This window comes from Echinops telfairi, unplaced genomic scaffold (genome assembly GCF_000313985.2).
Source record: "Echinops telfairi isolate 266 unplaced genomic scaffold, ASM31398v2 ScPeMD7_7469;HRSCAF=8507_0, whole genome shotgun sequence".
In the NCBI taxonomy this organism is placed as follows: Eukaryota; Metazoa; Chordata; class Mammalia; order Afrosoricida; family Tenrecidae; genus Echinops; species Echinops telfairi.
In genome coordinates, this window is record NW_022111372.1 from 20,388,054 (window position 1) to 20,399,789 (window position 11,736).

General features: G+C 40.1%; 1 protein-coding gene across 1 annotated transcript; it reads right to left on the reverse strand.

The window, feature by feature from the left end:
- Positions 1–9,589: 9,589 nt before the first annotated feature.
- Positions 9,590–9,745, reverse strand: LOC105979564 (60S ribosomal protein L39-like). Its single transcript, XM_045284955.1, has one exon. It carries the CDS (start codon positions 9,743–9,745, stop codon positions 9,590–9,592), a length of 156 nt encoding a protein of 51 aa, XP_045140890.1.
- Between the last annotated feature and the right edge of the window lie 1,991 nt (positions 9,746–11,736).

Below are 11,736 nucleotides of genomic sequence, written 5' to 3' on the forward strand. Positions count from 1 at the left end.
GAGTCCTGCATGCAACGGGAGATGTATCAAATGTTAAAGTTTCCAGTAGGCACATAGAGAACAAAGTCCACCAGGGTGGGGTGAAAGGGAGGGAGAAAGGAGGAGTCATCGTTTGCATACTTCACTCTGTTAAAGAGAACAGGGACTCCTCTGGGCTAGGTTTTGGGTTGCTAAACACAGTGGTTTAAACCCATCAGCCATTCCAAGGGGGGAAGGAAAGATGTGACTGCTGCTCAAGATTGACTCTCAGAAACCTTCGAGGGTTGCGATGAATCAGAACTGGCTTGATAGTAATGGGTTTGGTCTGCTTTATTTTACATATTTATTTAATTTTTGAGCTTTGTTAAGGGTGATAGAAGACCTTGGAAATAGCAGAGATTGTTGAGCATAAGGAACAGAATTAATACTACTGAATTAAACCTGCACAAAAAGGTTGAGATGGTCTATGGCCCATGTCTTGTAATATATATTGTTATTCAACTCAACTCAACTGCCATCGATTCTATGGTAACTCAAAGTAACTCTATAGAGACAGAGCTGCCCTCGTGGCTGTCACTCTTAAGGAAGTAGGCTTTTTCCTGTGGAATAACAGGTTGGATTGAACTGCTCGCCTTGCTGATGGCATCCTTTCATGTGACCACTACCCCACTGAGACCCCTGTGGTTGTCATAAAGTTGATTTATATTCATGACTCTTCTATATGTGCAGAGTGTAACTGCTCCATAGAGTTTTCCAGGGGTTTTCCCCTTTAATAACCTGATCACCAGGCCTGTCTTCCAAGATGCCTACGGCTTGGTTAGAGGCATCAGTCTTCTGGCCGGTAGTCAAGGGCTTTACTGTACCATTCAAGGACACTGAGAAAAGAAGATATACATATATACATTTAAATTATGCAAATATATATATAATAATATATATTATATATCCATATGAATATCCATATATATTTCTGTATATTTAAAACTAGGTAATATATGTTTATATATATATGCAGTGTGTGTGTGCAAAAGTCCTGATGACATAGTAGCTGCTCAATAGGCTGCAATTTGAAACCACTAGCTGTTATGAGGGAGAAAGAGGAGGTTTTTTACTCATGGAAAGAGAAACAGTCTCAGAAACTCACAGGGGCATATTTATACCGTGTTATATAGAGTCACTCTGAGTAAGAATCAACTCTATTGCAATAAAACATGTGTATCTCTCCACATATATCAACACATAAGTAAATCATAGCAAAACTGGAAAACAAGTTGTGGTAGTTATATAATCGTTTGTCAACTTGAGGATTAAAAGTGAAGGGGTGGAATCTAGCCTGTCTATCAGATCATAGCCAATGAGGTCTCTGTGTGGGCATGGCCTTCTCCTGAGAATTTTGGGAAATCCTGTATTTCTTCCTTAGAGGCAGGAAACACTTCTCTCTAAATATTCATTCCCTGGGAAACATTGCAGCCCACAAGACACATGGAACTACTCTAGTGCCCTGAGTTGGAGAAGCCACATGGACCTACCCTGATGCAACCAGATCTCTGAAGCCAGAGAAGCCATGTAGAGAAGACTGCCAGCGCTGAGATGCTTACAGCCCCACTGGATCCAAAGACTTTCTACTGACTGGCCTGTGATCGTTCTGCATTCAGCACCATTGCATGGGTTTTGTGAGTCTGAAGAGGACTTTATAGATTGGTTTCAGACCTATGGGCTAATATCAAACTTATGGGCTTGGACTGGACTGGGTTGGGATGGATGCTTTCTTACTGTATAATTACCCTTTATATAAAACTCTCTTTTATTCAATAGGAGTTTCTATGGATTTTTTTCTCTAGTCCACCTGGACTAACACACAAGTGAAATTAATTTTCAACACTATATTTAATAATGCAGAAAGCATCAAAAGAAGACATAGAGTCACTTTTCCAAGGAAAACGAATCCATATTCCACCATTTCAAGAGGTAGTGTCTGAGCAAGATCCGATGGTGCTGAAGGAAGACATTCTAGCTGGGCTGAAAGCATTAACCAACATCAAAACTCCCAGAATTGACGGAATACTAACTGAAATATTTCAACAAACTGATGAAGCACTGGATGCCCTCAGCCATGCCAGGAAATTTGGAAGATAGCTACTTGGCCAACTGATTGAAGAGATCCATATCTGTGCCCATTCCAAAAAAAGGTGACCCAACGTAATGCTCAAACCGTAGAACTATATCATTGATATATCACACAAGTAACATTTTGTTTAAAATCATCCAATAATGGTTGTATCAGTGCATTGGCAGGAAGCTGCCAGCGGTTCAGACCAGATTCAGGAGAGCACGTGGGACAAAGGTTATCATTGCTGAAGGCATTTGGATCTTGGCTGAAAGAAAAGAGTTTCAAAAAACTGTTTGCTTGTATTTCATTCGCTGTGGTAAGGCATTTGCCTGTATGAATCACAACAAACTGTGGACAAAATTGATAAGGATGGGAATTGCAGAACGCTTCATTGTGCTCACAAGGAAATTGCGCATGGGTCAAGATGCAGTTATATGAACACAACCAAGGAATACTGCATACATGGTTTAAATTGAAGAAAAGTGTGAAACAGGGTTGTATCCTTTCACCACTTTTATTCAATCTGTATTTGCTGAGCAAATCATCAGAGAAGTTGGCTTACACAAGGGGACATTCCCTCCAAAACAGATTTTTTTTCAAAGCTATGTATTTAAATTTTTTACAAGGCAACCTTGTCACCTTTAAAGTACTCTTCATTATACTTAACACATTTGTCAAATCTGTGATTCCATTCTTGGAAACATTTTTCAAACTCATCCATTTGGATGGCTGACAGCACCTCCCTAAATGTTTTTCTTCACCTCTTCTATTTCATCAAATCACTGTCTTTTCATGTTCCTCTTCATTTGAGTAAACAAAAAGAAGTTGCACAGAGTGAGGTAAGTGAGTAATGTGCCTGGGGAAGTAGAGGCATGCTGCTTTTTTTTTTGGGCCAAAAGCTGGCACACTGAGGTGGCTGCATGAGTAGGTGCATTGTCATGGTGCCCAAATCAGTCCCCTGTCTGCCCCCAATCAGGCCTTTTTTGTCACACACTATTACACAATATTTTCAGAGCCACTAAATAGAAAGCTTGAACAACAGTCTGAGCTGGTGGAACAAACTCCAACTGCATTATGAATCAACATTTTCATGCTGTTCAGGAAGTTGATGGGCATCCAGAAAAAGGTTTGTCTTCAAATGATATTTCACCTTTTTTGAAATGAGAAAACCACTTGTACACTTGAGTTTTCCTGGAGCACTCTCCTTGTAAGCTGTGTTCAACATCACAACAGTTTCTTTGACATTTTTCCTGAGTAGGAAAATTTCACAGCTACACACTGTGTTCTCTTAAATCAACTATCACTAAAAACCAAGGTTCAAGTAAAACTGCTTTTTTAATAAAAATTCACTGTGACCAGAGAGAACCCTCCCAGGTGACACCACTGAGTGCACTAACTCAGAGTGAGTTGCTGGATGCTCACCTATTGGGAAAAATATATACTATGAAAGCTCCCCCAGCGAAGCTTTTTTCTGTTTTATCAGGACTGAAGGAAGGTTTATTAACAATTTGCAGTATGTGGATGACAAAACCTTGCTTGCTGAAAGTGAGGCGGACTAGGAACCCTTGATGGAATGAAAGATTTCAGTCTCCACTACTGATTATGAGTCAATGTCAAGGAAACCAAAGCCCTCACAGCTGGACCAATAGGGAACATCACGATAAGTGAAGAAAGCATTGACGTTCTCAGGGATTTTGTCTTACTCAGGTCCACAAATAATGTTCATGGAAGCAAGAGTTAAGAGATAGAAGATGTATTGCATTGGGTGAGTGTGTGCATAAGACCTCTTTAGAGTATTAACAAGAAAGAATGTTAATTTAAGTAGTAAGGTGGGCCTGACCCAATCCATGGTATTTTCAATTGCTTCATATGCATGTGAAAGTTGGACATTGAATAAAAAGACCAAAGAATAATTGATGCATTTGAATTGTGGTGCTGGAGAAGAATATTGAAAGTACCATGAACTTCTGAAAGGATATACCAATTTGTCACGAAAGAAGTAAGGCAAGAATGCTCCTTAGAGACAAAGATGGCAAAATGTCATGTAACATGCATTGGATATGTTGTCAGAAGAGACCAGGGCCTGGAGAAGGGCATCATACTTGCTCTAGTGGATGGGCAGAGAAAATAAGGCTCCTTCATGAGAAGGATTGATTCAGTGGCTGCAACTGTGTGTTTGAGCATGGGAACAATTAAGAGGGTGGTGCAGCACCAGGCAGTGTTTTCCTCTGTTGTGAAACAAATTCACTATGGGTCAGAACTACTTTGATGGCACCTGAAACAACAACATATTTAAATCAATGACATTCAAGTTACCATTCTCACATACCAAGACAAGAAAATTATTTATTTACATTCTATTTCTCATACTAAACTTTCAAATGCTGGTATCTTTGTTGTACTTATAGCAACTCCCAAATCCAAGTTATCACTGGCTTGCTTACATATTCTCCCTGTGCTATGGGACTGTTGTCCTGACAGATATTCATTACTCATTATTCATTTTCTTCACATTCAATAAATATTTACTGAGCATCTAATAGTTGTTAGTCATTTTTCTAGGTGTTAGGGATGTTACAGTGAGTAAGAACCACAACTATCTCCTCGCCCTTATTGAGCTCACATTCTAGTGAGAGTTATTATCTAGGACAATTTCAAATTCTAGGTTATAGGTAAGCATAGAAGCCTATAACCTAGAGAAGCCTAGTTATATACTTAATAAAATATACTTAATAAAGTTTTGTTACTTTATTAGGCAATTTTTACAGGTGAACATGTGCTGCATTCTTATTGAAACAAGCTTTTAATAATGTCCTTACATAAAAACTCAATAAATATTTCCATTTCCGATATCTCTGAATATATCTAATTGTTATAAATGTTAATGGGTAGAGACAAGTAGAAGGGAGGTTGAAAATATTGATTACGCTGGCTCAAATCTTCTCTGCCATTCCGATATTGATTGATAATACCAATCCTCCATGGTTTGTCTTTATTAGAATGAGGGGCAGAATTATTTTTCTGGGGAATTGATTCCTATTTATTTCTCTACACAGATCCACCTTTTCTATCTTAAATGCCCAGGTAATTAAATAAATCAACAAACTTTTTTTTTAATGTTTTCCATTTGCACTAATTTATCAGCAATTCTAATGGAAGGGAGAGGGGAGATAAAACAAACAACACAGGTACTTAACTGTATTTCCTGGCTTGCTTTTGTTTGTTGAGAGTAGTCTATGGGTAGAGCTTCTCGATTGTATAAATTACTAATATAACCTGGCTTTGTAGGCATTTTGTTATTGTTTTTAATCCTTTGTTTGATTCCCCAGTGGTGATTCTGAATGCACCTGAACTTGGGAATTACCTGATTATATTTTCAAAATTCTAATGTTCAGGTTGACCTCCAGACCAAGTAAATTAGCATGTCTAGGATGGATCCCAGGTATCCATTTTGTGAAAGCCACCCATGTGATTTCAACATACAGATCAAGCTGAGTATTGTAGCTGCAGGCATAGCAGTTGCATTTGGCATTTGTCTGCTCTAACTCTTTACGATCCCAGCCAGCCCTCAGGAAGTAAACCTAAAACTTTCTTCTGCTGATGTGAACTACGTTTTGCCAATCATCTCCATTTCTGAAAACACCCTCAGTCACAATTAAATGTCACTTTAAAATAAACTTGCATATCAGTCACATTCATTTGGATGTGGCATTTCATTGTGAAGCAAACCTCTTTTGAGAATTGGACAGGCAGACTTAAACAAACAAACAAACCAACATTGTGTTTACAAAATCCACTCATTTGAGGGGAACATTTTATTACTGTTGTGTGGTTGTTGCTTTAAGTTCCATCTAGTCAGTTTCAGCTCAAGGGACCCTCTGTACAACAGTAGAGAACACGGCTGGACCCAGTGGCATCCTCACAATTGTTTTCTGAGCCCATTGTTGCAGCCACTGTGTCAATCCATCTTGTGGAGAGCCTTCCTCTTTATTTTATTTTTTTCTGAAACTGTGTAAAACCCCCAAACCAAACCCCCCAGCACTATGATTCATAGTGACCCTATAAAGGGTTTTCAAAACTATACATCTTGGAGGGAGCAGGAAAGCTTCATCTTTCTCCCACAGAATGTGCCTCTGGTGGGTTTGATCCACTGTACTTACCATTCATTAATAGCCCACGGCCTAGCCCACAGCGACGCCAGGGCTGGGAAACTGTTTGGAGGCTGACAATTCAAGGATTACATTTCCTAGGTGGTAGAAAGGCTTTACATTTTACTGTTAACCCAAGAGTTGGTGGTGAGAATCCACCCAGAGGGACCTAAAAGCAAAAACGGACAATCTACTTCCTAAAGGTCATTGCATTGAAACCTTCATGGAGCACAATTCTACTCGGACACCCATGAGGCCACCGTGAGTCTGGCTTCATTGAATGGCAATGGCACCACTCAAGACCTGGCTGAGGATCTGTTAACACCTGTATCCCGTGAGAGATTAGTAAGAATGCAGATTCCCAGGGCCCATCCCACACCAATTACATCAGGATATGCATTTTTAACAGGAAAACTCTAGGTGGCCTCTGTGCAAATTGAAGACTGTATGGCTCTGGTCCTGTGTTAGAGCATATACATCACAAACATATATATGACATACACAGCAGGTGAACTAATTCCAAATGACCCTTTAATTTCTGAATTTCAGCTCAGCACCCTAAAACTTATGGCAAGGACCTGCCAGACCTCCAATTAAGTCTTGCTGATGAAGAATCTCAGTTCTGAAGCAGCCAGTGAAAGGGAGGGTTCCTTTTTTTTAATTCTTCTTAGAAGGACATCTGAGGTGAAACCATCACAGCATGAGTTGACTGGCAAGTAAGGTTCTTTATATCAGTCCCTAGGTCTGTTCTAACTCATTCCTGCAACCTTGCTTGACTCCATTTCCCCCACTTCCTTCCTTTCATCCAGATTGCTCAAACAAATAGGCTTCTCACCAGGGGGTTAGCAATTGTTTTCCTTTTCTCCAACATAGGCCTGAACTTCGCCAAGGTTCATCTTGACCCTGCTTCCAAGCAGCGCGTCTCCCACCCATCAACCCTTCCACTTGACAACCAACCTGTCTCTTTCACTTCCCTAGTCTTATTTGCCTCAATTTGTGGAATATAAGAAAGATTAGAAATATATTTTCAATTATGTATCAAAAAATGAAATAAAATAAAAGGTAGTCTCTAAGTTTTCCCCTTCCATATTTAGTTTCATGTCCTAGAACTATATTAGCTAATTTCTGCCTTACCACACCTCTTTTGCTTCTAAAACTATCAGTGAAATATGAGCAATCAGCCTTAAATTATACTAGCTGAGAAGGTTGGGAGGGAATATAAAACTCCACAGCATCCCTGGTCTCTCTCTCTATGAATTGTTCTCTCTATATATGAATATACCAATATAAGGTCTTGCTGCAAATTCATATAAACCCCTATTAAACAAGTGTCAAAATGACACCTGGGTCTACACACCTAAGAAGGCAGTATCTCCATTTCTCTAAGCCCAGCCCCAAAGAAATCTGCGCTCTGAATCACACCATATCGAAACAGCAGTTTGGGCATTCTCGAGGGACTGGAATCATATTCCTTTTCAATGTAGTTTGACTCTGGGGAATAACAAAAAGTCAAAAGGGTAATATCAAAATTGTAGGGTGGGTGCAGTACAGTTTCCTCACAAAATTCCCATTGGACTACCCTTCCTATCTATCAAGAGTAAGCAAGTGCATTGTGATTCAGGAAAAAAGTCCACAGTGCAATTTTTTTGGACTTTTTCTCATGAATGCATTTTTTAATTTTCTTAAAGCTAAAAAAAAACAGACAAAAATCAGGGTCCATCTTGTGCATTTCTAGAAAATCTACCAATATAGCCCTTTTGTGAGGCCTCAAATAATCAATATAACCATCTGAGCAGTATAACTACCTCTCTAAATTTAGCCCAGAAGCACTCCTCTAAAGAAAACTTGTTTTGATTGGACATTTTCTGGACACCCTAAGGAGACTAAAAAAATCAAACCCAACTAAATCCACTCCCACTGCATGGATTCTAGCACAGAGCAACTCTACAGGATGGCATACGGCTGTTCCTTCGGGTTTCCCAGACTGTAAACCTTGTCAGGAACAGAAAGTTTCATCTTTCTCCCCTAGATTGGCTGGTGGGTACATTTGAGGTTAGCAGCCAGATGAGTAATCCCCTACACCGCTAGGGACCTCAAGAGACTGACAAGTATATTACTAAGGCAAGTAGTCTGCAGCCATTCACCGACAGCAGAGACTCAGTTTGTGTGGAATATGAACTGGAACGCTAGTAGCAATACTTTTTATTTACCTTTGTATGAATCTGATTTTACTTTTTCTTACTCTAAGTTCTTTAGCAATAACTTACAGGTAGCATAGCAAACCATGGCAAGCCCAAAGGGGTCAATAGCAGTGAATTTTGCTTTTTGGTTTTTTGGATAATTTATTCCTAGTTCTCTGGTTTTAAATAATGACCACCACTCATGACCTTAGGCAGGTGATCAATGCTTCACCATAGTTTACCATGTTTATGATAACAGTAACAGTATGTATGCTAATATGTAGACATGTAACTTGAGCAAAGCCAACCACGGGTTGTCCTTGGGATTGATATTTAATCCCCACTTAGGGCTATCAGCAGTAATACCCTTACTTCATGGAGAGGGACAATTGGATGTGCAAGCAAAGAAACTAACCGACGCTAGACTGCCTGGGTTAAACCAGGGAGAGAATCAAGCAGAGAAGGAAGAAATTCCTGGAGAACCTTTGAGACATACGTTCCTATCGCTCCCTCCCTGCTTGTGATCCACTTTGCTATGCTCCTCAAAGGCTGGACCAGTCATTGAGCCTTTTACTAGTTACAGTGGAATTTTATCACCTTTTTGGAAAATGGTCTGACTCATGCCAAAATATGTCTACACTGATATTTACCCACATTCTTTTCTGTTGTTTCCACATTGATAAGCATCCCCAAAAGTTGAATAACAAGTTAGACTAAAATTCATAGGTGAGTGCACAAGGCATTCCTACTTTAAATAGTGACGGGTAGAACGGGATCGTTCCAAAAGTGCAATCGGAAGAGGTTAGAAAGTAAGCTCTCTTTATTATACATAATGTTTAATTCTAGACTACTAACAAGCTGTCAGCAACCGATGGAAGAGAAAGGGGGTAACGTGAAAAACCCGTGTCACATTAGCAATAACTCTGGTACCAGACTGCCGAGGTTAAAATCCTGACCCTACTACCAACGAGCTGGGCACCTTTTTTTTTTTCTCAAACCAACAGCCTTGCATTATTTATTGTTAGACTTGACGAGGAAGCAAAAAGCCAAGGAATAAACCAGATTTTCCAATAGAAGTTCAACTGATCAGATGGGGACAAAAGTCATAATGCAACACAACATGATTTGAGACTGGTAAAATGTGGTCATGTGTGCCATCCCTCGGAGGCTCCTTACAGACCCAGCTTGGTTCTTCTCCAATGTCTTCTCTTGGAGTTGTACCTGATTTTATTACCGGTTTTCATTAGAATCCATTGGGGAGTGGGCCGATTCTGCTTCTGTTTCTTGGCCAGGAATCTCTTGATCCTAAAAGTCTTATGAGACGACATGGTACAGTCGGAGCAACACCACACTCAGGATGGTGGAGAAACTGAGAAAGGGAGAAGAGGTAGCTGTGCATCTTTTATCTAATTCTCTGTGTCTTTATTTCCTTGGCTGTATATGGGTGTGACAATATTTGTGCCTCATAGTTCTTAGGAGCTTTAAGTGCATCAATAGTTTGCAAAGTACCAAGAACAAGACTTGGCACAAAATGCAACAGGATATCTTCAGAATAGAAATGCATGCTTTCCCTAGTATAAAGGCAACATTCAAAAAAAAAAAAAAAAGGCAACATTCCCCTAAAAAATATTTTACCACCCAGTCATTGAGCCCCTGGTCATCCCAACCTCTGTTTTTCCTGAAAGCCAGCTGGTCGGAGTCAGCTTGAAAGAGGTAGATTAAAAGAATGAATGGTCTCAAGAGAACGGCAATGAGCTCCTGAATAAAGGAAAAGCCAAAGACATTTCCAGCCCTCCTCTGCATGTAGGCCATACATTGGGATTCCTTTGGGCTAAAATAAAGATTATGTGAACATAAAAGGGGGAGTACAATAGCAAAAAAACTGTGAAGACATTTCTACATTCTTTGTGAAAAAACTACCCGCATGACTCCAGCATTCTATTCTAAACCAAATATAGAAAGTTATAAGCAAACTAAATTATATGTATCCGAGGCCTGATGGTGTAGTGCATTCTTCGATTGGCTGCTAACTGCAAATCCAGCAGTTCAAAATGACCAGCCCGTCTTTGGGAGACAGACAACACTTGCTGCCCCTTAAAGATGGACAGTCTCAGAAACCCAGAAGAGCACTTCTGTTTCGGCCTAGCTGGTCACTAAAAGCAGGACTTAAGCCATGACAGTGGGGATCTATCGTAGGTGCTTGCTAATGAAGCTCAGAGCCCACAGTCTTTACTGTTGAGTATAACTCACTGTAAAAGCAAGGACAAACATCCTCACAACTGGACCAAAACACAGTGATAAGAAAGAATATTGAAGTTTTCAAAGATTTCATTTTATTAGATTCACAAGAAAAACTCATGGAAGCCTCAGTCAAGAAATCAAAATCAAAGAATGTATTACATGAGAAAAATATGTTATCCAAACCCTTTTTCAAGTATTAAAAGAAAAAGATGTCATTTTGAGACCTGTGTTAGGCTTGGTTGACTAGAGAAATGAATCCTGTGACACTCATATATATGTGTAAGAGAGAGCTTTATATCAAGAAGTAATTATATATCAAACAAACATCCCAACCCAGTCCAGATCAAGTTTATAAGTCCAATGCAAGACCATACGTCTGATGCTAGCCTATAAGTCCCTCTTCATCCACACACAGTCAAGTGCAATGATGCAGAATTCAGCAACATCACAGGCCAGGGGGCACAGGGTCTTTTGATCCAATGGTCGTGTAAACATCACAAGGCCCTGGCAGATCTCAGCCACATGGCTCACCAATGGGAAAGTGGAGGCAGAGTGGAGAGAGGAAGTTCCCCGGATCCTCCTCTTGAGAAGGCCATGCCCACCAGACAGTGCCACCAGTCTGTGACCTGATTGACAGGCTGGACTCCACCCCTCCACTTTTAAATCTTCAAGTTGTCACAAAATTATGTTACTATCACAAGAACTAAGGGTGGGGGGGTGGGGGGCTTCCCCAAACTACAGTATTTTCAATCACCACATATGCACCTTAGCTGGAAAATGAATAAGGGAGATCAAAGAATAAGTGGTGCATTTTGTTGTGCTGGTGGAGAATTATGAAAGTACCATGGACTGTCAGAAGAACAAATAATTCTGTCTTGGTGGAAGTGTAGCCAGCATGCTTACTGGAGAAAACATGGTGAGATTTATTCCACTGACTATAAGAACTAGGAGGTAGAGCAGATATCACATTTAAAAAAAACACTGTTCTCCAGACTGCCATGTCTGCCCAAGACCTCAGATGCCAGCCCCAAGCCTGGAAGTTCCTATAACACTCTCGCTTCTGACCTACTGGCTACAC